Source organism: Marmota monax, unplaced genomic scaffold, assembly GCF_021218885.2.
Source record: "Marmota monax isolate L192 unplaced genomic scaffold, Marmota_monax_Labrador192_F-V1.1 WCK01_AAM20220418_F8-fsc00138, whole genome shotgun sequence".
In the NCBI taxonomy this organism is placed as follows: domain Eukaryota; kingdom Metazoa; phylum Chordata; class Mammalia; order Rodentia; family Sciuridae; genus Marmota; species Marmota monax.
In genome coordinates, this window is record NW_026692763.1 from 3541255 (window position 1) to 3566979 (window position 25725).

Genomic DNA, 25725 nt, shown 5'->3' on the forward strand with positions numbered 1-25725 from the left:
TAGTGGTTAGGTGCCCCTGGGTTCAATCCCTAATACCAAAAAGAGAAAAGAAGAAGAGTAAGAGACTTGGCCGGGGATGTGGCTCAAGCGGTAGCGCGCTCGCCTGGCATGCGCGCGGCTCAGGTTCGATCCTCAGCACCACATACCAACAAAGATGTTGTGTCCGCCGAAAATTAAAAAATAAATATTTAAAAAAAAAAAAAAGAGTAAGAGACTTAAGATTTTTTGGTATCCCAGGGTTAAAAATGAACAGGAATTAATCTATAGTATGTGGCCAACTAAGCCACTTAGAGAATGAGGCTTGGGAGCCCACCTAGGCTCCCCGCAAAATTTCTAGCACACACAAAAAGCTCTTCCCAGCCAGGTTGATGTCACAACCTATAATCCCAGAGATTCTATAATTCCAGGGACTCAAGAGGCTGAGGCAGGAGGTTTGCAAGTTCAAGGCCAACCTGGACATTTGTAAGACTCAGTCCCAAAATAAAATATAAAGGGCTGGGGGGCAGCACTCCTGGCTTTGCAAAACAAAACAAAAAAACAACCAAAACTCTTCCCTTGAAGAGTGGGTGCTGTGTCCTAGGCTTCTCAGGAAGGATCAGAGAGGGGAAAGGGAGAGGCAGAGCAGACAAGAGATGTGAAGTGCTCATGTGTGTCCAGACACACCCCGATGAGCGGGAAAGGTGCCAAACTGCATTCTCTGCACACCTGCCTCCTAGGTATGCTGCATTTCAAAGGACAAGCCCGGTTCCTGAGCTCACATACTTGGGCTGGTCCTTGCTAGTCCCACCTGCAAAGCTGCTTTGTAAGGGAACATCCTGGAGCCATATCCACCTCAGGGAAAATCCAAAGATTAGGTCTATGGGGAAAGAGGGAACTGTTCCTGCCTGGGATTCCACTCCAACCAGTACAGATAAAAAGAGAAAGGTATCAGAGAAGGCTTAGAACCCAACCAGAAGATCAGATGGAGGCAAAGAGCCTTGACTCTTTGGTGCAGAGTTAAGCCAGGTGAACATTCTTTTCCTTGAGAATGAACATATGTGCACATAGCTATTGTTTCTTTAAGGTAGATTCCCCAAAGTAGAATCACCTCTGGGCACAAACTTCTCAACCGGGATCCATAAATACTCCAAAAAGCACACAGCCAGCTTGCCGTTTGTTTTCTTTCTACCCTTTAATCTCAAGCCTGCCTTAACCTTCACCCAGGCTAGATGCCGACAGAACAGCAGTGGCTTGACACCAGCATGCAGTCCTACCCAGATCTTCTCGATCCTTTTTCTGGTACTAGATCCAGGAAAGAGCAGCACCTGGGAGACAGGCTGATTTTCCACCTGTCAGCAGGTGAACTGTTGCCCTCAGGCTTGAACAAGAACAGCAACTTTCCAGCTGCCCTTCCTGTTGACCAGCCTCACCCTGCCTGGAACATTCTTATCAACACTATGAAAAACTCTCTCCAACATGTTATTCTGGTCAGAAGGACCATTCCTAGGAGAGAACAGAGCCTCAGGGCAAACCACACAGCACAACTTCCCGCCAATACCTACACCTTATATTTTAAATTATGACTTTTTTTCCTGAGTAGAAATTGTACATTTGTTTTAAAACATTTGGAACAAAATATACATAAACAATTAAATAAAAGTCACCCTTATAGAGCCATATTACCATTTTGATATATATTTCTCTTTAATCTTCTTCCTACTAATACCTATAATTTTTTAATATAACTGGGAGTATATGAAATATATTTTTCTTTTTCTTGTGGTACTGAGGGTTAAAACTGGGGCATTCTACTACAAGTCCTTTTTATTTATTTTTTTAATTTTCAGACAGGGTCTTGCTAAGTTGCTGAGACTGACCTCAAATTTGTGATTCTCCTGCCTCAGCCTCACGAGTTGCTGAGATACGGGTATGCACCACTGTATCTGGCTCAACTATTTTTGTAAGGAAAATTCCCAAATGTAGAATCATTAAGCAAAAGGGAATACATGTTTTTTGAAGGATGTGTGATACTTCATGTCAAACAGCCTTTTCAGAAGACCTGCCACCAACCAACACTCTAACACTCCCACCGGCAACACGGAAAGTGTCTGTTTCATCAGTCACTCCAATGTTGTGTTACCATTATTTTTAACATACACTGCTTTACTAACATCCTTGATTTTTATTTTATTTATTTATTTATTTATTTGTGTGTGTGTGTGTTTGTTTGTTTTCTTTTTTTTGTTTTTTGGTGTGTTTGTGTGGTGTGTCTCTGTGGTGTGTCTGTGTGGTGCTGGGGACTGAACCCAGGGCCTCAAGCAGGCTAGGTAAGGACTCTACCACTGAGCTATACCCTCAGCCCTTTTTTAAAATTTTTATTTTGGACAGGGTCTCACTAAATTCACAAGCTGGCCTTGAACTTAAAATCCTTCTGCCTCAGCCTCTGGAGTAGCTGGAATTACAGGTGTGCACTACTGTGAAAAGCCCAGGATCCTTGTTTCAAAATCCATTTCTTGGCAGGGGTGTACCTTAGTGGTGAAGTATTTACCTGGCATGCATAAGGGCTCTGGATTTGATCATTAGCAATGCCAAAAAAAAAAAAAAATCCATTTCTTTGTATACATGAATGATATTAATCAATGTCATTCATGATATCTGCTTCAAAATAATCTGGATGGTGGATGGAGTTACAAATGAAACAAAACTGGCTATAAACTGACAAGCACTAAATTGCAAGATAGGCACATGCGGTTCATTATACTTTTTTCTCTAAAACCATGTATGTTTAAAATTGTCCATAATTAAAAAGAGGAGACATAGCTCAGTTAGTAGAGTGCTTGCCTTGCGTGCACAAGGCCCTGGGTTCAATCCTCAGCACCACCAAAAAAAGAAAACAAACAAACAAAAAAGAAGTCTTCAGCACCACATACAAACAAAGATGTTGTGTCCGCCGAAAAACTAAAAATAAATAAATAAATATTAAAATAAAAAAGAAGAAGTCTTCTTTGGGGCTGGACATGATGGGGCACACCCATAACCCCAACAGCTCAGTAGGCTGAAGCAGGAGAATTGCAAGTTCAAGGCCAGCCTTGGCAACCTGGCAAATTCCTAAGCATCTTAGTGAGATCCTGAGTCAAAATAAAACATACGAAAAGGACTGGGATGTAGCTCAGTAGTAAAATGCCCTGAGTTCAAAAATAAATAAAAATTAAAAAAAAAAAAAAGATAAGGTGAGCTGGGTGTAGCACATACCTGTAATCCCAGCTACTCAAAAGGCTTAGGTAAGAGACCAGCCTGGGCAATGTATCAAGACCTTTTTTTTTTTGGCGGGTTGGGGTGAGATAACAGGAATTGAACTCAGGGCATTCAACCACTGAGTCACATCCCCAGCCCTATTTTGTATTTTATTTATAGACAGAGTCTCACAGAGTTGATCGGTGCCTCACTTTTGCTGAGGCTGGCTTTGAACTTGAGATCCTCCTGCCTCAGCCTCCTGAGCCACTGGGATTACAGGCGTGTGCCACCGCACCTGGCAAGACCCTGTATTAATGTGGCTGCAAGTTTACTCTCTTGATACTCAGTGCATAATGACTACATGTTTTTAAAATCTACTCTTGAAAAGACTAAAAAATAGTTTTAAAAATTAAATTGTACAAAGTTTACTTCTTTTGGTGGAGATGGGGAAGTCAAGCAATTTTCTTTTTTGTCATCTATCCAAGGTGACTCTGGAAATGCAACATTTGAAAAGCTGCCCCATCTCATCGAGACAGATTAGCTAACAGAGTTTGGCAGTCATGATGGATATTCAAGGTATTCCTTTCATTTGTCCTAAAGCTGTCCTGAGGCTTACTAATTCAAAGTGTGGCCACTGGCCACCAGCACTGGTGTGACCAGAGTGTTTGATAAGAATTGCAGATACTCAAGTCCTTCTCTGTTCCTACTTAATCAAAATCTGCAAAGTAACAATATATCTGTGTTTCAAATTTCAATAAAGTCTCAAAGTTCTATTAAAAAAAAACAAAGCAAGGGCTGGGGGTGTAGCTCAGGTGGTAGAGTGCTTGTCTCATGAGCCTGGGTTCAATCCCTAGCACCAAAAAAAAAAAAAAAAAGGAAAGAAAAAAAGGCAAGACATCCTATAACGTACATCTTAGGATGTTTTCCCTAACTCTCTGAGATGAGAACTCCATTAAAAAACAAAAGCACACTTGTAATTCCAGCAGCTTGGGAGGCTGAAGCAGAAGGTTGCCAGTTCAAACCCAGTCTGAGCAATTTAACGAGGCTATGAGCAACTCAGCAAGACCCTGTCTCTAAATAAAATATAAAATAGGGCTGGGGCTGGGGCTCAATGATTAAGTGCCCCTGGGTTCATTCCCTGGTACCATAAATAAACAAAAAAACAAATAAATAAATGCCCACATGTACTTTACTTGAAAGTTAATTATTAAAAGAAGAACAGTCAGGTGGTTCATGCTTGTAACCCCAGCAACTCAGGAGGCTAAGGCAGGAGGACTGCAAGTTTGAGGTCAGTCTCATCAACTTAGCAAGACTTTTTCTCAAAAAAAAAAAAAAAAAAAAAAGGGCTGAGAATGTGGCTCAGTATTAAGTGACCCAGGATTTAATCAATTAATCAATTCCTAGTAGAAAGAAAGAAAGAAAGAAAGAAAGAAAGAGCAAGCTGGGCACAGTGGCACACAACTGTAATTACAGAGGCTCAGGAGGCTGAGGCAGGAGGATAGCACATTCAAAGGCAGCCTCAGCAACTTAGTGAGATCCTGTCTTAAAATTAAAAATAAGGACTAGGGATGTGGCCCAGTGGTTAAGCACCCCTGGGTTCAATCCCTAGTACCAAAAACAAAAAAAGGAGAAGAAGAAGAACATAGCACTTATTTTGTTTCTGTGAGTAAGGTAGCTCTTTATTTATTTATTTCTGTAACACTTTTTCTAGTCTCCACTTAGTTGAAACCTTCAACAGGAAGTTTATATTTATGAGGCACCAACTTCACAGAAGTAAAGAGGTGATGGACAGGACTCACAAACAAGGTCCAACAGATGACTCCAAATGAGCAGTTTATTCTTTGGAGAATTGCTCATAAAGAGCAAAACACCTCTTTTCAGAAAATGAAAAAAAAAGCTTTTCAGCACGGCACAGTGAATTATGCCAGTAATCCCAATGGCTTAGGAGGCTGAGGCAAGAGGATCCCAAGTTCAAGGTCAGCCTCAGAAATTTAGCAAGGCCCTACCAACTCAGCCAGACCCTGTCTCTAAATGAAATATTTTTTAAAGGGGCTGGGGGTGTGGCTCAGTGGTTAAGACACTGATATCTGATAAAGAACATGTATCCCAAATATAAAAATCCCAAATATACAAATAACTCATAAATTTTTAAAAATGGGCAAAAGATCTGAACAGATACTTCACAGGAGATACATGAATGGTAAAGAAGCATATTAAAAGATGCTCAACACCATGGGGGATTGCAAATTAAAACAATCAGATGCCATTCCACATCTATTAGGAAGACTGTAATCTGGAAAACTGACAATCCCTAATGCTGGCGAGGATGCAGAACAAGAGCAATGCTTGTTTGTGGCTAGCGGGAGTACAAAGTGACACATCCACTTTGGAAGCCACTTTGGCAGTTCTTACAAAGCTAAGCTGAGTCTTACTGGCAATTGGACTCCTGCGTATTTACCAGCTGAATTTTCCTGGCTGAATTGAAAACTTATGTCCACATGAAAACCTGCACATGGATGTTAATGGTTTTATTCATAATCACCCCAACTTGGAACCAACCAGGGCATCCTGCGATAGGTGACTGAACAAACCAACCTGTGGTATAGCTATGCAATGGAACACTATTAGGCAATTAAAAAAAAAAAAAAAAAACAGCACTGGTAAGCCATGAAGACATGGAGGGAGCATGAAGACATGGAGGGAGCATATTGCTAAGTGGAAGAAGCCAGCAGGGTTCCAAATACATGACATTTTGGAAAAGGCAAAAGTATAAAGATAGTAAAAAATTGATGATTGTCATGGGTTTGGGGTGGGAGAGAAGCATTAATACAAATTAGGAAAAGCATTAATACAAATTAGTACAAGGAATTCTTGTGGTTATGAAACTATCCTGAATTATAATTATAATGACAGACACATCATGATATTCACAAAACTATAGGAGGGTGTTAACAGAGAATGAATGTTAGTGTGAACTATGGACTGTATACAAAATATACTGATGCAAAATAGTAATAATAGAGGAAATTGTATGTGGGGGATAGTAGGCATATAACTATGTAATATCTGCTCAATTGTTCTGTTCTAAATGTAAAAATGCACTGAAAAACAAAATAAAAAACCTTGCTTTAAAAAGAACTAGAGGAGCTGGGTGCAGTAGCACATGAGGGTCTGTAATCCCAGCAGCTCGGAAGGCTGAGGCAGGAGGATCCCAAATTCAAGGCCAGCCTCCGCAAAAAGCAAGGTGCTAAGCACCTCAGTGAGACTCAGGGGTGGGAATGTGGATTAATGGTCAAGTGCCCCTGAGTTCCATCCCCAACACTACCCCCCAAAAAATAAAATAAAGGACTAGAGGTGACCCTGGGTTCAATTCCTAGTACTACAATAAATAAATAGTGGGGGAAAGCATTTATTTGATTTCTAATGACTCTGAACATTTTTCTCCACCTCTAAAAAAAAAAAAAAAAAAATCCCTAATTTTCACTTCATTTGTCTTTTTACCCCCATGGGGATGTTAACCTTTTCTATTGATTTGTAGAGGTCCTTTTTACATTGAAGACATCCACAATTTATTAATATACTAAAGTATGTTTTCCTAATTTGTCGTTTAACTTCCTCTTTGAAGTTAAAAATTCATGGTGCTATCTATTTTTTTTGGGGGGGAAGTACTGGGTGTTGGACCCAGGAGGGCTCTACCACTGAACTATATCCCGAATTCTTTTTTATTTATCTTTTTTTTAAATATATATTTTTAGTTGTTGTTGGACTTAATATTTATTTATTTATTTATATAAGTGCTGAGAATCAAACCCAGTGCCCCACACAAGTGAGGTAAGCCCTCTACCACTGAGCCACAACTCTAGTCCCTATTTTTTTTTTTTGAAACAGGGTCTGGCTGAGTTGCTGGGACTGGCCTTGAACTTGGGATCCTCCTGCCTCAGCCTCCTGAGAAGCTGGCATTACAGGTGTGTGCACCACACTCAACAAGAATTACTTTTTAAAATGGTAATTCTAATTTGTGTTTTATCCTTTAGGCTGCTTCTCTCTCTCCCAAAACTATCATACTTGCCAGAAGAGATTTCTCTCACTGGCTGTGCCCTGTAGTAACCTGATTAGATTTCCTTACTATTAAGTAATAATAACATATATTAATAGCTACTATTTTTCAATATTTTTTGGTTGAAGTTGGACACAATCAAAAAATATTTAAAAAATTTATTTCCCTTATTTATTTATTTTTTATGTGGTGTGAGGATCGAACCCGGGGTCTCGCATGTGCTAGGTGAACACTCTACCGCTGAGCCCCAACCCCAGCCCCAATAGCTACTATTTTTAATACCTATTATCTTTAAAACTCTCAAAGCAACCTATAAGATAAATATTACTTATTCTTATTTACTGGGTACAAAACTTAAGAGTCAAGGCATTTCCTCAAACTGGCAAAGGCCAAATTTAGGATTCGATGCGGGGCAAGGAAATGGCAGAGCCACCAGGTGACCCTGCCTCTGGGAGCCTCCCGGGGCCCTGCCTGACACTCCCTTCAGTTGGGGCTCCAAGGCAGCTCTCCTCACTTCTCACGCCTCCTACATGTTTCCTGTTGAGCCTTCTGTCTGACTCTAGCCGAATGGAGATTTCTGACATCCCCTCAGGTGTTCCTTTATGACCCACCTGCCCCTGCCCTCACCTACCCTCGGCCTTCCTTGGTTGACCTCCCCCATGGTCCTGGGCCACACCACCAAGTGATCTGCATTTTCCTGTGGACTCCCGTTTCTCTTCAGGTCTGGTCTCTTCTCTCACTGGTCTGGCCGACCCCACTCGCTTGCTCACTCCTTCTGCCTCAGCCTCATCTCTGCTGCACACAATGGCTGCTCAGAGGCCGAGATAATGGAGTGGCGGCTGAGTGCTGAGCAGTGGCCTGGTGCGGCCTCCAGGGCCTGGCAGAGGGGAAGAAGCGGCTCCACTGCCAAAGAGGAAGCTGGAGCCGCGCTGCAGTGACAGATGCCAGGGGAAACACTCAGCAGAGGCTGTTTCCTGACTCACAAGCACAGTCACAGGTGGAGAGTGCAGACCCTTCTCCGGGCTTTGGGGGTCTTCTCACTGCCCCCTGCAGCCTCTGCCCTCCCAGCCTGGGCTACTGGATCTCACTGGCCACGGAAGCCTGTGATGACTCATTCTCTTTGGGCCCCTCAGCTGCACCATAAACAGTCCAGGCTATGTGACCTTCCCAGAGGGGAACACAGCAGCTGCAGGCAGCCCCTCCCTGGTGTTCTGGGCACAAAGCATGGCCACTGGACAAGCGTCCCAGAGGCCAGGGCCACAGGACTGCGTCCTCCTTGAAGGACTCTTAAGATGCCCAAGGTTACGTGCCTCTCTCCCTAGGATCCTCCACGGCAGGCCATGGGGTTGGTGACAGGCAGACCAAGGCCAAGTGTAGCTCCTGGCACTGGTTTTCCAAATCTCTGGCCTCTTGAGTCCACCAGCCCTGGAGAAACACCCTGGCTTTCAGAGAGATGCCACCCACAGTCTGGGTAGGCTCCAGAGCCAAGCAGTGGGTGGGGGCTGACACTCTGGCCCTCAGGCCCCTTGCAGAGGTGAGCCTTGTCCTCAAGTGGCTGAGGTACACACCCAGCATTCTGTACAACCTGTATAGGCCAGGATCCAGGTACCAGTCTGGACAAGCAGATTCAGCAAAGCTGGGCTGTTTCCTAACATAAACAATCTGGCGCCTCTCAGCACACATTGCTGAGAAGGTCCTTGTGGTCACCTTTCCGCTCCATTGCTGAAGGGTAGGGAAGGAAAACTGCCTTCCCCCAGTCATTTCCCTCCCTACCTGCCCATTCTAGCTCTGTTGATGCCCCCGCTGCACTTTCTGTCCACCCCGGCACATGTCACGTGCTGGAGCAAACCCCTGAGGTGGAACCTCTGATGGGCAAATTCTTCCCAAACCAGTGGCAATCAGCTGACTGCTTCAGGTACCCAAGGCACAGACAGAAATGGAGGGAGGTACAGAAGCCAAAATGGCCCCAGGCACCAGGAGTCCTGCCCCAGTGGCACCTGGGCTCTCCAGAGGGAGGCAGGAAGCACTGTGGGACCTTCCCCTGGCTACAGAATTGGGGTCCACTGAGCAAAAATGCTAAACTCCCATCTCCTCCCCAGGGCATGTGCTTCCTTGCCCTTCTCTCAGGTATTTGAAGAGGGATGTTTACTCCATTCTCTTCAAACTCTGAACCAATTCCCATGGGATCATTTCTTCCTCAGGTTTAAAAACCAGACTTCAATGAATCAAACAGGAAAAGCCCACAGAGAAATTTTTCCTGAAGGAGCCTGGCAACACTTTGTAACCCCTTTTCTGTGAGTGTTTCAGCCCAGAACTCCCCACCCCACCCGCACTGACAGGGGTGAGAGTAATGAAGTGGAAAAGATATGTTCACAATTTTGGCTGCATCTGTTCCCATCTCTAAGCAACCCAGGCCTTGGATTGAAGGGTGGTGGCCCAAAGACGCCACTTCAGTCACCCGGCTAGTGTTTGTGCTCTGGCCGATAAAGCGAGTTAAAGGGTTAGACAAATGCAACTCATTGAGCAAACAGACCAGAGTGTGCCACACCAGATGTCCAGGAGGAGGCTGGTGTTCCACACCACAGGGAGCATGCTGCACCCCTGGACTGGCCTGACCCTCCCTCCAGGATGCCACATGCTGCCCAGGACCCAGGCTGCAGTGGTAGGAATTTGATTTAGGAAGCTCCTAAAGGCAACCCTGAAGACTCCTTTGTCCCCAAAACAAGTCAGTCCTGGCTGTTGGACAGCTAACCTGTCACAGGATTGCCCTTACCTTCTGAGCCCCTACTCTTACAGGAAGAATCACACATGAACCAGGCATAGTGTGCATCACATAATCCCAGCTACTTGGGAGGCTGAGGCAGGAGGATCTCAAGTTCAAGTCTAGCTTTGGCATTTAGCAAGATCATGTCACAAAAATAAAATTAGAAAGAGTTGAGGATGTAGATCAGTGGTAGAGTGCTTGCCTAGTATGTGCAAGGCCCAGTACCCCACAGAAATCATCCATAAGCACAAACCTCTCAGGCTCTGTGGGGAGGGCGATCAGTCATCTCTTCCCAGACCAAGAGGAAAAGGCATTTTGCCAACTTGGGGCCCCCTCTCCACCAATGGGAGTAATTGGTTGTCTTTATTTAAACTATACCCTATGCCACACAAAACCCCCTGGGACTCAAAAAGTCCCCAAATTAGGATTTCCATGGCAACACATCGCCCCACATTCTCAGGTTGTCAAGGAGTGATTATCTATGGCCCTATCCATGGCAGTTGTAGGAATTTGATTTAGGAAGCTCCTAAAGGCAACCCTGAAGACTCCTTTGTCCCCAAAACAAGAACATGGGTGGGAGACACAAACAGAAAGCTCCATTGTGCTGCTAGCTCGGCATCTCTGGGAGCTGGTCCTGACAGTTCTGCTTTTTAAAGGCCTGGGCTGTGTCAGAATGAGATTCAGCTCTGCTCAGCAGAAGCCCTGGCCAGCCCAGAACACTGCTCAGCACCTCCAGCCTGTCCTCGCTGACCTGCTTCCCTTTCCCCATTAGGGGCTATTCTCAGGGGACCTCAGGTCTCCTGGGAGGCCTTGTAGAATGGAGGAGTGTCCAAGGAGATCCCTCCAGGCAGGGAGAGGAGTGTGTGTGTGAGACTTTCAAAGCGCCTGGAGAGCTGGTCTGTGCAATTAGAAGATGTGGGAGTGAGTAGAGGGTGTCAGCCCCCCTACCCTCAGGCAGGGAATAGTTCTGTAGCAGTTTCTTGGAGCCTCCAGACCAAAGGCTGCCAAACATTTTCCATACAGGGCCAGACAGTAAATATATCAGGCGTTTCAGGCCATATGGTCTCTGTCACGACTGTCTAACTGCCACTATAGCACGAAAACAGCCGCACAATATGTGTACAAATAGGCATGGGGAGGTTCCAGTAAAACTTTGCTTATAAAAACAGGCAGTGGCCTCGATTTGGCATGAGGTGGTAGTTTGTTGACCTCTGCTCTAGATCCAAGAATGGGGACCTTAGCTGTCTGCCTCCCTAAAACATATCCCTGGTAACCAAACACATTAAGTGATGAGCGGACAGTTTTCTTGACTGTTTGATACCTACCCTATGTAGGTGGCCTTTTATCTCCTCCCCATAGGAGGGAGAGCCAGGAGCTGACAGAGATGCTCCTGACACAATCATCTCAGCCTTCACACAGCCCTATGGGAGGATGAAGAGAGCAAGGTACACTCCCCTGGCCCAATGCCCCTAAGCAGCATATACACAACATTTCCTTGCAAACAATTTCAAGGAAGTGCACAGCCCTCCTGAAACTTATTCATGAACTATGAAGAGGACTAAAAACCCTAAAGTGAGATCCCTTGCTCACTCAGAAAGAGCTAGCTCCTTTGTATTTGAAAGAGCTCTTACAAAGCATTAAAAAAAAAAAAAAAAGGATAAAGAACTCTGCAGAAAAAAATAGACAAATGACACAAAGAAGCAATTCACACAAGACACAAATGACCAAGAGGTGAAGAATGCTGTCCCACTCAAAATTAAAGAAATTTTTTAAAAATCATGGTATAGTATCACTTGCCTATAATCCCAGTGACTTGGGAGGCTGAGGCAGGAGGATCAAGAGTTCAAACCGATGGGAGGGGAGGGGAAGGAGAAGGGGGGGATGGAAAGACAGCAGAATAAAATAGACATTATTATTGCTATGGGTATATACATGACTGCATGACCAATGTAATTCTGCAACCTGTACACTCAGAAAAATGAGAAATTATATCCCATCTGATTCAAATGTATGTCAAGATCATTGTACTGTCATGTGTGACTAATTAAAACAAATAAAAAAATGGAAAAAAAAAAAGAGTTCAAACCTACCATCAGCAATTTAGCAAAGCCCTAAGCAACTTAGTGAGACCCTGTCTCTATAAAATATAAAAAAGGGCTGGGGATGTGGCTCAGAGGTTAAGCACCCCTGGGTTCAATCCCTAACACAACACAACAAAATAAAATAAAATAGAATAATAAAAGAATATGGGCCTATTAGTTTCTTCTAAAAGTTTCTCGGACAACGACTTCAGAGTTCACTTTAAAGGCTTTGTTCAAGAGGACTCATGGTATGGTGCTTTTTATCATTTTTTTTTTTTTGGCCATGCTGATGGACTGAACCCAGGACTTTGTGCATGCTAGGCAAGTGTTCTACAACTGAGCTACATTCCCAGTCTCTATTTATATTATGCTTTATTATGACAAACCATCTTTCTGCATTTTGGAACTTAAATTCCTCAAGTCCCAGGACCATCTCATCCTTCTATCCCTGAAGTTCAGACCTGCCATAACAGAGGCCCAGCGTGACTAAAACAATGGGGGTGATGCCAGGTTTTTATTTTTCATCTTGATGAAAGGGCTGGTGGTTTTCACACTATCCAAGAACAAACAGATCCATGACTCCTGTTTCACAATTTACACAACTCAGTGGAATGTGTGTACTTCTGATAGTGCAAACATATTTCTCACAGTTTCGACATTTGTTTTCCTCTGAGGATTTGAGAGAAAGGAAATGTATCTATTTTTCTTTTAAATTTACCTGCTTAAAAAAAATAAGAATAAAAAGGCCCAAAATAGTACATAGTAAATCTCCGTGGCACCAGCTGAGGCAAAGCAATCGAGGCCCCATATTTATGTGTGACACATACCCCCACACCCAGAGCATGCCCTGTGCCAGATTCTTCTCACCTGACACCAACTGCAGTGAACTTTTCATGTCTATGAACCTAGGCAAAGACAGTTCATCCTCCTCATCAGGACAGAGCTAACAAAACCAAGTAGAGGAAGGGTGCACAGAGAAGAAACTGGGCCTGGCCTTTGATTCACACAGCCGGAAGGTGGGTCACAGGGATGCCAACACCTTTCAAGATCCTCCCTCAAACCGAAAATCCCCAGCATTCCCTCAAAGCAAAACAAGGGCCCTTCAACAGCGTGATTCCTGACTCACTGGAACAAAGAAAAATGAGAGAAAAGAGCGCACTGCAAATAATAATGGTAGGTATTACACACTAAAAGCTTTTTCATGGGTGAACTGAAGCAGGTGAGATTTCCCTGTTGGAAAGAAGTTTCTCTGAAGAGTCTATCACCCTTACTTCTTTCCCAGGGGCCAGCTCTGAATAGCACTCTTGCCAACCAAAGAGAGCTCCCTTCTCTCTGGGGAAGACTTTTTCGTTCTTTCTTTTTCTTTTTCAATATATATATTTTCATTGTAGATGGACACATACCTTTATTTTATTTATTCATATACAGTGCTGACGATCGAACCCAGTGCCTCACGAGTGCTAGGCAAGCGCCCTACCACTGAGCTACACTCCCAGCCCTTTTTTGTTCTTCCTGTTTTCTGGGTTTCTTTCACCTACACCTTTCTTCATCCCCCATCTCAAAAAGAAGCACATTTTGTGGCACCCTGGTGCTCCCAAGAAGGGGTTATTCAGCATCCTGTGGATATGTCTCCCTCCAGTCAGGCTGTCTGTGCCCTGGCACTTGGAAAACTAAGAGGAAGGCCCAACAGGTACTCCTCTGAGTTTTTCACTCAATTCTAGAGAAAGGCAAAGGCTGGGACTGGGGCAGTCCCAAGGGAGGTTTGTGTTTGGGTTGCACAGTTAGCCAGAGCTCCTGGACACCCTGGAGGTGGTAACCATGGAAAATAGAGGAAAAATGGGTGACATCTCTTTTTCTACTTGATCCTGTCTTTCCTGGGCACATGGCTAGTAAATTGCTTCCTCAGACCAAAGCCAAGGCCAGAAGGTAGGGGAGCGCTGCCCTGCTGTCTTCAGGACCTCCCAGCTTGGGAAGCCATGACTACATTTGTTGTCAGGCCACTGCACCCAATGCCTCCACTGCTTGGGATGTCCAGGCATATGCAGACAAATGGATGGCAAAGAGGAAGAAACAAAGCTAGCTCAAATTCATAAGCAGGGCTGGAGATGTGCTCAGTGGTAGAGCACTTGCCAAATATGCAAGAGGCCCTGGGTATAACCACCAACATCCCCCCCCCCAAAAAAAAACCAAACAGCCCAGCATGGTAGTGCATGCCTGTAACCCCAGCAACTTAGGAGGCTGAGGTAGGAAGATTGAAAGTTCTAGGTCAGCCTGGCAACTTAGAAAGATCCTGTCTCAACAACAAAAAAGGGATGGGGATGTAGCTAGTGGTAAAGCACCTCTGGGTTCAAACCTCAGTACCAAAATAAAGAAAGAAACAAATAAGTGAAAAAAGGTCACGAGCAGATTACTGAACTAGATACTAGATATCTTAAAAAAAAAAAAAGAAAGAAAAATGAGTACTTACCGTTAATGAGGTGAAGGTCATGCACATCCCACCAAAGCCATTCAAAGCCAGGGCAATAAAGATGAGGACTGAGAGAGCTGCAGGGAAACAGAGGCATAAGCAGGAAAGCACAGCTAAGGTCCAGGGAAGCCAGGGCCCGGCCCAGTGCCCCACTCAGATAGGCTTCTGATAAATGCAGGCTGGACAAAGGGTTAGTGCCTAATACCTGGGGAGCCAGAGAGGCCTCTTCCTCCCCCTGCTCCTCTTGCCTACCTCACAGAGCTTGAGCTCTTCTTACAAAAGGTAAACATCTATCCTCTTTTCTCCATTAACTTAGCAGCAAGCATGAGGCCTAAAGGCACAGCTTCAAAGAAACCAAAAATCTAGGTTCCTGAAAACCAGTAGATAAGCCTGGTTAAAACTCTGATAAGGTGGCCCACGCCTATAATCCCAGCGGCTCAGGAGGCTGAGGAAGGAGGATTGTGAGTTCAAAGCCAGCCTCAGCGGGGTAGGGAGGGGGAGTGTGGGAGGAATAGATGACCTCTAAAATGACACATAGTAAATGACACATAGGGCAGAGGGGTGGGAGGGGAAGGGAAGGGGTATGGGGTTAGAAATGATGGTGGAATGTGATGGACATTATTATCCAAAGTACATGTATAAAGACACAAATGGTGTGAATATACTTTGTATACAACCAGAGATATGAAAAATTGGGCTCTATATGTGTAATACGAATTGTAATGCATTCTGTTGTCATATATACATTTAAAAAAAACATTCGGTCTCAGCAAAAAGCGAGGTATTAAGCAACTCAGTGAGACCCTGTCTCTAAATAAAATACTAAATGGGGATGTAGCTCAGTGATGGAATGCCTGAGTTCAATCCCCGGTACCCTCCCTCACCCCCCCAAAAGAGACATAAAATTCAGGTCAGATTTTTGGTGCTTGTTCTAAACATTTTTTAATCAATAGCTCCATCTGAATAAAGATGGGGAACAGGTGGCTTCTAAGCCACCCTTAAAGTACTGGCCTGAGCTGCCTGAGAGGACTCAGCTCATGACTTCTATACATACAGAGGACCATGTCCCTGCAGCTGGCCTGGCTCTTAGAGCTTATCTCTCAGGGTGGCATCAGTGAGGCCATCAGAGACTAGCCTGTGATGAAATGGGAGCTTCACACTCAAGGAGCTCCTCTCAAATTTCCTTTTAGGATGATAACTTTCTTACCTGGCTGCCCATCTGAGATAAGGAACTAAGTAAAGCCCTAATAGGTAGCCCCTCTAACTTCAGCAGGGAGCACCAGGACCAGAAGCATCAATGAATAGATGGGCCAGGGAGCACCTCTGGACAATCTCTCCCCAGTCCCTGAAAAAAGGGTGGAGGAAAGGCAAACTCACAGTTTGGGTTACTGGCTCCATATGCAATCAATAAGCAGGAGACAGCAAAGCAGGCACTAAAACCAAACAGAAAGAGTATGTTATTTATTATTATATTACTGATTGTTATTATTATACATTGTTATCCTTTGGGGGTATTTACTATGTGTCATTTTAGAGCACTAACAATCATCATTTAATCTGATTTAACAATTCCGAGGGCTGGGGTTTTATCCAGTAGTAGAGTATATGCTCAGCCTAAATGAGGTCCTGGATTCAATATCCGGGAGAGAGGGGTGATTCTGAGAATAACTGGCCCAAATTTTCTTAAGAGGAAAATAAATCTCGGAAGGAAGGAAGGAAGGAAGGAAGGAAGGAAGGAAGGAAGGGAGGGAGGGAGGGAGGGAGGAAGGAAGGAAAACAAATTTCTCCAAGTGTCCCATCTTTTAAGAGGCTAAGCTGGAATTGAAGCCCCAAACCAGATTTTATAAACTGTCCTGCTCCTGCCACTCCTAGACCCCAGAGGGCCAATGCTCTGAAACAAGAGAGGATACAATTCATTCCTCAGGTTCCTGAGCCCATTCAGCCAGGGTCAGACAGACCCCACTGGGCAGGGCACAGATGACAGATGACTGATTGACTGTGCCAGATTCCTTGTCACTTGACTCTATCCTGGCAATCGATGCCTCTTCAGCCTCAACGAGCAAATGGAAGTGATCTCCCAGCAGCCCCCTCATGGTTATGGGCCTTGCCCACTACAAACCAGTGCCCTACAAGGTGATCATTCACAGGGACAACTGGATTGGGGAGGACCCTGGCCTGCTAGGGCCAGCTAATATGAACTTCCTGAGTCTGAGAGATGGAGCTTTATACACTAGAGATACATACCCCAGGGGGTGCACACGATGATCCACAAGGGTGCTTATCTATTGGGACTTCCATTTTCCGATTTTTAATGTCATTCATTTAAATTAATTAATTAATTGTATTTATTTTCTATTTTTTGTATTGCTAGGATCAAACCCAGTACCTTGCACATGCTAGGCAAGTATTTTACCAGTGAACTCCACTCCCAGCCCTTATAATTTTGTACATGTATTTTAAAGCATATAAAACTAAGAACAGCGTTATGTGGGCTGGGGGCTACTGCTCAGTAGTAGAAGGCTTGTTTAGCATGGATGAGATCCAGGGTGCAACCCCCAGCACTGCAAAGAACAATGAAAAGAATGATACGTGTGTATATCATTTGGAACTGATGTGCTTATATTGTACATGTTCAAAATCTTTTCTTCTGAAAAACGTGTTTTCAATGACAAGCAATTCCAGATCCTCCCAGGTAGGCCAGGGTCCTGTGCTTGCTCTATGCAGTACTGGTGAACTATGAGGATCACAGTACCTAATGATTCAGTGTCAGATGAGTAGGATCCCGCTGTGGGAAGGCGTTTAGGGAGTGCATACATCAGTGCATCTCACAGCAGGTTCTAGGATTCCATGGTGCACCTGACAGCACATTTCAGGATTCCCTCCAGCAGGGAATGCAGTCCAGGACGTCCACCTGCCCACCCTCTTCCCTCAAGGAACCTGCACTGACCTGCCCAGCAGCCTGAGCTTCCTCGGACCATACTTGTCCATGATGATGCCCAGGGGCAGGGTGATGGCACTGAGCAGGAAGGAGCCCACGGTGAAGGCCAAATTTAGAATCTCGTCCTGAGCCTTGCAGCTGAGCCAGCCATTCATCCAGCTCACCTCCTCGTGTTCTGGTGCTGCGGTGCTCCCCACTGTGCCATTGGTGACATTTTCTGAGTAGGCAGAGGAAAGGAACATGACAGGGAATCCCAAAGTTCAGAAGAAAGGGTCATGGCAGAAATTCCCAAAGATCAGAGGGAGAGATGCATGTTCAGTCACCCCAGTGGGATATCAGAGCTGGCTTTGGGCCCCTGGAGGATCCCAGTGACCCCTACAGCAGGCTTGGACACCCATTTGGCCCAAGATCCCTAAAGCAATAATGCAGAGGTTCTTAACTTTTGTAGGATCATAAACTATTCAAAGAATTCAATAAAGAAAACTATGCAGCCAGGTGTGGTGGTGTACACCTGTAGTCCCAGTGGCTCAGGGGGCTGAGGCAGGGGGATCTTGAGTTCAAAATCAGAATCAGCAACTTAGTGAGGCCCTAAGCAACCTAGCAAGACCCTGTCACAAAATAAAAAATAAAAAGGGCTAGGGATGTGGCTCAGTGGTTAAGTGTCTCTGGGTTCAATCCCTGTACCAAAAAAGAAAGAAAATAAAATGTTGTCCAGAGTTTTGGGGACACCCATGAATCCCAATTAGGAGTCCCATTCCAGAGTATCCTATACTCTGTGACAGTAGATCTTGGGACCCAGCCTTGGCTGGGGCCCCCATACTGACTAGAACCTTTTCAGCAGCTTTGTTCAGCTAGCCTGGAGGCAGAGCCTAGACTCTGGAAGGACAAGCTGCTGGTCTCACTATAATGCCCTGGTTCCCCTCAGTTCGTATGGAGAGACTGGGCCTCCTTGCCTCCTTTGTTGGCAAGTACAACTGGCATCTCAAACATACAACCAGCCATATGCCATCTCTTCCTCCTGGAAAAGCGTAAACTACTACATAATAGCATCTAACTCTAGAGTTTTCAAGATGATCAATGAGAAAGTATACATACACTTAGGAAAGAGCTTTTTAAGAGTCCACAGTTCTCTGCTTTCACTTGCTGAGGAACACATCTTTCTTATCTCACTGGGGTTACTGTACTGCTGTCCCCCTTGACCACACCCAGACTCTGTTGGGTGCTGAGCCCCCAAACTGGTGTGTTAGCCACACCTGTGTTGTAACTTCAGCCCTTAAGGACCCCCTCCAAAGTCCACCCAGCACCCAAACAACACAAAAAGGGAGGAAAAAGGGCCGTGGCAGCTAAGGATGGAAAGACAGGGGCCAAGCTGAGAATGCAGCTGAGGAACTCCTTGTCAGGACTGCTAGTCAAGAGATGCTGACTACTGTGCAGGAGCAGGGGCAGACTGATTAGCTGTGAGGTTACGCTGGAGAGTCAAGGAAAATCTCGCTCAGATAACGGCCTGCCTCCCAATTGCAGCCCTCTGGCGCCAGGGCTATAAAGCTGAGGTCTGCAAAGGCTTGCCCAGGCCTCTTGGAGCTGCCCCAAGGTCACTGAAAAGAAAGCACCTGGGGTGATTCATGCCCCAGACAACCTCTGACCAATAAGCCCTGCTGGGGGGCATGTTGAGATGGCAGTGCTGGAACCTGGCTTCAGGGTTCCAATTTTGGTCCCTTTACTTCCTACTCTATAACCTTAGAGAAGTGATTTAATTTTGCTCTGTGTCTCAGTTTCCTTGACTGTAAAATGGCCATAATATAATTATATCATCTACCTCTAGAGTTTTCAGGAAGATCAATGAGAAAGTCCAGACAGCGTTCTAGAGCTCACACAGGCATAGAAAGTGTTCGTAACAACCAAAAGATGGGTGCACGCCTATAATCCTAGGGGCTGAGGATTCTGAGGCAGCAGGATCACGAGTTCAAAGCCAGCCTCAGCAATTTAGCGAGGCCCTAAGCAACTCAGGGAGACTCTGTCTCTAAATAAAATATGAAAAAGGACTGGGGATGTGACTCAGTGGTTAAGTACCCCTGGGATCCATCCCCAGTACCAAACAAAAACCCCCCAAATGTTGTTTTTATTCTTACTGGAGGCTGGGTGGGGGGTAGGGGTAATGGTGCAACTAACTGCCTAGCAGCAGAGCTGGTCACAGTGAAAGGAAACCACAATTCTATAACTGCACGTCGGGTGGCTTGAATAGGTGTCTAATCTCCCACTGGGCTGTGAGCCCTGAGGGCAGGACTGTGCTCGGGTTACTTCTGGTTACCCCTGGTCCCAGCACCTCACTAGGCTCTGGCCACAGAGGTTGTTTACTGAATGAATGAAAACAATGGAACTGGATGACAACAGTCAAAAGGATCAAGAGAGGAAAGGAAATAGGACTTGCAGAACCAAGTCAAAGATAGAGGGGATTTAGTGAGATTACAGGCACAAAGTTAACTCCCTGAAACCACAGAAACAAAACCTAACAAGCCAGAGCCCTGCCCCTGCCACTTTCTCTCAGTTTTCTACTGAGTACACCACCCCAGCAGCCAAAATTCATGGTGAGGTCCCCTGAGCCTGTTAGGATGCAGAATAGTTTTAAGCCACTGGCTCGCACACCACGGAGCAGCTCCTGGAAGGCTGAGTTGCCACACAGGTGGGTGCTGGTTTCAGGTGTCACCTCTTCGAGCAGCAACAGGAACTGGACCTGCGGTGGAGGGACAGGGCCACCACATGCAACAACCATTTCCAGCTCAATGTGCGGATATGAGCAAATCAGCATGGATGGGACAGAGTAGTCGGTAGCAAGCATGCCCCAGGGCCTAGACTGCCAGTCTGTGAGACCTGGTCATGGTCATGCATGGTCAGGGGCCAGTTGCTGCACTTGGGGATGTGGGAAATTTCAGGGCCTGAGGTCCATAGGATCTGCAGCTATAGGAAGTCATGGGGGAACAAGGAGCAGGGGGGCAAGGCATCACTGCCCACAAGGAGAGAACTAGCCCCCAACCCCCAGTACCCTCAGAGAGGAGCCACAGCTGGATCCCTAAATCCATGACTTCCCTCAGCAAGAGACAAGAGATGGGACGGGTGTGGCTGTGCACACCTGTAATCCCAGCAGCTCAGAGATTGAGGCAGGAGGATCACAAGTTCAAAGCCAGCTTCAGGAATTTAGCAAGTCCCAAAGCAACTTAGTGAGACCCTGTCTCAAGATTTAAAAAAAAAAAAATGGCTTGAGGATGTGGCTCAGTGATTTAGTGCCCCTGGGTTCAATTCCTGGTACCAAAAAGAAAAAAAGAAAAAAAAGAAAAAGAAAAAAGAAAGAAAAGAAAAAAAAAAAGAGGGAGAGAGATAAGAGATGGAAGATAAAATCCCAAGGCACTGGATAGGGGTATCTCTCTGTAGTGGAATTGCTCACCCAGCATGAGTGAAACCATGGGCTCAATCCCTTAGATTCAATCCCCAACAAACAAAAAATCCCAAGGCAGTCTCCCTGACATGTTAGGTGTGGGCATAGGAGTAGAAGCATCCTAAATTGTTTAGAGATCTGAATAACCCAGTAGCTAGACAAGGGGCCCCCCAAGGAGAGGGGCTAGGGATGAGGTGAGGGTATGTCCTTCCCTCTTTCATCCTAGAGCATCACAGAAAAGGGACCTGCACTTTGGGCCACCAGCCTTCTTTTCTTAAACAAATCCCTGCCAATGGGCCACCTGGCCCTCCGCCCCCCTGCCTCAGGCAGTAAAAAGCCCAATGCCAGATGAGCCTGGCAGTTGGGGGACTTAGTGGCCTCACTTGCCTGCCCAGGGAGCAAAGCAAGAGTATCCTTGTTCCTGGAGGGAATTAAACCTTCTGTGATTCCAGGAGCTTTGTTGGCAGTAAACAGCCCACATGAATAATCTCAGCCCCAACAGATGCCCGAAACACCATCACACGCAGGCTATCAGGAGAGAGATAAACAGATCAGCACCCAGGAAGTGCCAAGCCCCAGGGTGCTGCCCTGGTCCCAGCCTAGATCTCAGCCCCCACCCAGCCCAGCCTATGGGGTGCCTCACCTGCACCTGTTTATTAAACAGATGCCTCCTCAGTGGGTGGCCAGAGTGGCCTAGCCCAGCTGAGGAAGGTGAACCAAGGAGACAGGCAAGCAGTTGGTATGGCAGAATGTGCCGAAGACAACAGGATGAAGGCCACTTAGGAGACCCAGGGCCAAGAAAGAGAGAACAATGCCCTGCACTGTTGAGCCCAATTCAGAAGACACACAAACAAAATCTTCAAAGAAAAAGCTGGGGAGGAAAGAGGGAGCTATGACCCTACTCAGGCTCCCCTAAGTCTCCCTGGGTCAAAGTGGCTCCTTTCCCTTTTGCCCCAGTGAAAGAAAGAAAGTGGCAAGCCTCCAGAGCAGCTCCTCAGATGATGCTTGAGGGAGCCAAGGAGCTCGAGGCTGGTGGCCCTCTGCACTCCTGGGGTCAGCCTCTTCTCTAGCTGGCTGCTTTCTTCTTCTTCTTTTTTTTTTTTGGTACCAGGGATTGAACTCAGGGGCACTCAGCCACTGAGCCACATCCCCAACTCTGTTTTATATTTTATTTAGACCACAGGGTCTCACTGAGTTGCTTAGCACCTCAATGTTGCTGAGGCTGGCTTTGAACTCGCGATCCTCCTGTCTCAGCCTCTGGAGCTGCTGGGATCACAGGCACACGCCACCATGCCCGGCTGACTGGCTGCTTTCTGAGCCCCCCTCCAGAGTGGGATGCCTGGGCAGCCCTGTTTTGACGGTACCTGCCCTGGGATCTCCTGTCTCCAACCCTTAGTCTATCCGGCAACAGGAAGCATCATCTCAGTCTAGCAGGAGAGATGTGGGTGAGAGGTCAGCTCAGTCACAGAGCAAACAAGAAGCAGGACGTTCACTCAGAGGGCAGAACCCCCTTGGTATAGTCATGGCAGTAGCAGCCTCCTTCTGCAGAGGGCCTGTGTGCGCTGGCCACAGAGTTCAGGGGTATTCAACCCCTGGGTCATTTAGCGCCCTCCCACTCTCACCCCATATTCCTTCCACATGACTCTATGGGGAGTTTCAGCACAGGTCAGTTACTGGCAGAGGGTCTTGGGAGAGGCTGGACTTGAATGCAGGCTGTCAGAACCCAAAGCTCTTGCTCTTAACTTTTGGGCTATGCTGATGCTGTCCTCTTGGGTTAGAGGCAGCCTGTATCTCAGGAGAAAATGCTGAAAGAATGGAACTGGGAAAAACCTGTCACACAGTGTCAGGCAATACCAGGTGTCCCTCCATGTTGTCTAGTGAGACCTAGTGGTGTACACCTGTGATTCCAGCTCCCTGAGGGGCTGGCTGAGGCAAGGAGTCCAAGGGTTCAAGGCGAGTCTAGATAACTATTCAAAATAAAAAAGTAGCTCAGTGGCAGAGTACCTGCCTAGCATGCATGAGATCCTGGGTTCAACAATCCCCACACACACACTACACACAAACACACACACACATATATATATACACACCCAAAATCTCCTAGGAGGTCACTGAAAGCCAACCCCAGGCTGTTAAATCTTCATGGACTACCAAGAAGCCAGAGGAGGCCAACAGATACAGGGTAGAGAAATCAGGTCATGAAATGAGGAGGAGGAAGGTTGGGCTGCTGCTAGCCAAGGGTCCTAACTCTTCTCTGTGACACACCCTGAGGCTGTGTGCACCAATTTCTAACCCCTCTTACTGGTTCTAATGGGATTGTCTTAAAAATTCAAAATAAACCAGGAATGGGCTGGAGGTGTAGCCCAGGTAGAACCCTTGCCGGCTTGTGTGAGGCCCTGGATTCCATACCCAGCACTGTAAAACAACAACAAACAAACGAGCGAGAAAAAAGTAAAAACAGTTGCATACACAACGATAAAAGTGAAAGGTTAGCTGGGAGTGGTGGCACATGCCTGGAATCCTAGTTACTCAGGAGGCTGAAGCAGGAGAATTATAAATTGGAGGCCAGAATGGGCAACGTAGTAAGATATTGCCTCAAAATAAAAAGTAAAAAGAGTTGGGGATGTAGCTCCATGGTAGAATGCCCCAAGTTCAATCCCAGTAACACACACAAACACACAAACTATACATGTGTGCAAGTGCAAAATGTTAGACTGTTGAAAGATGTCAACCACTGGCCTGTGGATATGTAAGAAGCTCATAAAAACAGAGGGCCCTAAAGCAGCAGGGGACTCTCCTGTCCACATCTGTACCCCCACTTGGCCAGGTGGGGACCAGGGCTGGCCCTGCTTCCCTGAAGGACAGCAGTCTTTCTGCCCTGTTCCCTCCCACCACAGGCACAGCAGCCATGTAGTCAAGAGCTCAGAACCTAGGTCTGCCTTCAGGTTTATGGCTGGGTGGTTCCTTCCTCTAGCAGAGGCCATGAAGATTTCCACCTTCACAGCCCTCATTCCACCCAACACCCAGCACCCAGCACACCCTCCACAATTCCTAAAAGCTCCGAAGAGTCCCCCCTCCTCCACTTCTATGGCTTCTTCCTTGAGAATAAAACCAAGTCTCCCAAGTGACCTCCCAGACCCTACAAACTCTGATGTCTCCCCACGTCACTAGCCTTCTGCTGTCCCAGCCTCTCCTTTCCTCCAAGATGTGGTCTGCCCCAGGGCTCCCTGACTCCTCCTCACCAACACCGGAGAAGCTTCCTACCAGATCACAACCAAATTCCCATCATTGATTTCACTCTCAGCACCCTGTGCTCCATGGAGTCTGGTTCTCATGAGTTGCTCATTCTGCACCCCCAGTACAGCACCTCAATAAATGTTTACTAATGTGTGGTTGGTGAAAAAGGAGACTGAACTTCCACAGGTAGCTCCATCCTGCTGAGCTGACCCTGTCAAAGTGGGCCACTGTACAACCGAAAAAACAAAGAAAGAGGTCGGTGTGGGTGGCTATGGTGTCCATCTAGAGGCTAAAAGGACACAACATTGGGAAAGTCCCACTCTTCCCAGGATGGGAAACTAACTGGTCTTCTGTCCACATCAGGGGTTTTAAGGTGGTATTCAGCTGCCAACATCTGCCTGGTGGATATTACACCAAGTTCATCCAATTCCCAGCCCCAGCCCTGTCACTTCTGATTGTCTGGTGGGCAAGGCAAAACAAGTTGAGGGACAAAAGAGAATTCCTTCTCCCACCTCACCAAGCTGGAACCCAACACCGTGTCCATAGCCAGATTCTGGCTGGAGTCCCAAATAAAGGTTCCCGGAACCTTTTAACAGGTTCAGGTAAATTTTCTTTAGAGAACAAACTCCAACTTCAGTCCTGAAAGCAACAAAAAAGCTGAGAAATTTGCAACTCAATGAGCTGCACACTGGTCAACTCTTCAAGTCTAAATAAATTCAGTAAATGGCCTTCTCTACAATGCAGCCAACCACCAAGTTTGAAAATGTTAGGCCTGAGTGGAAACCTTGACCTTAACTTTGCCAGGCACTCCCAGTTAAACGAAGCACAAGGGTTTCTGACTCTGAAAGGTTACAGGGACTCCAAGATGCAAGGAGCAGGGAGGCCAGGGAGATAAGTTGTGAGGAATCAGCAGGCTTCCCCCAGGAGGATGCTAGGTCAGCGGGTTTGCCAGATAATCAGAAAAACCAAAATCAGATGCAGGAGCAAAGAAACAGGATAAGAAGTTGATGTTCAACCCACAATCCTGACCCTTCACCTTCACTTTGGTGTGTAGGAATAACCTGTCGTCAGGTCTCTCAAGGACTTAAATACCAACTCAGCACTGTGTTGGCACAATCTCTGGGACTCCTCCCACTGAAAGGAAAGAAGCCAAGGTTGCAGGAGGAATGAAGTGACCAGCCGCATGCTGCCAATACCATAAAATAAATCAGTGAACAATCTGAGAAAAAAAAAAAAAACTAGTATCTGACCTTTCTCACACCACAGTGGGGTAAAAAATCTGACTGCAACAGTCTCTGGTCTGGATGAGTTACTAACAGCTTTGTCAAAGGATGATGATTTTCGTGTGTGTTTAAAACCCTCTCTGTACCCTCAAAGAGAGGAAGAGGCAAACAGTCCAACCTGTTCCTTTCAGAAGAGTCATTAATCTCCTAACATCTCTAGGGCAAAACAGAAAGCTTGTTCAGAGAACAAGGTCTGACTCTCCCATCTCCCAAGATTTCTTGCTGATGTGGGGAAAGGCCTGCCAAGAACCCTTA

At 46.1% G+C, this 25725-nt stretch overlaps 1 protein-coding gene across 4 annotated transcripts in view; it reads right to left on the reverse strand.

Moving 5' to 3' along the window:
* Slc43a2 (solute carrier family 43 member 2) overlaps window positions 1–25725 on the reverse strand; it is a 44546-nt gene that overhangs the window by 16388 nt on the left and 2433 nt on the right. For 3 of the 4 annotated variants that reach the window (XM_046446914.2, XM_046446916.2, XM_046446915.2), the window contains exons 3-5: window positions 17530–17737; window positions 15960–16015; window positions 14583–14659 (exon numbers count right to left, since the gene is read on the reverse strand). In XM_046446914.2, coding sequence (XP_046302870.1) covers window positions 14583–14659; window positions 15960–16015; window positions 17530–17737 — 341 coding nt within the window. Of the gene's footprint in view, window positions 1–7901; window positions 8165–14582; window positions 14660–15959; window positions 16016–17529; window positions 17738–25725 lie in introns of those variants that run through there. The other variant, XM_046446918.2, reaches the window with a different exon arrangement.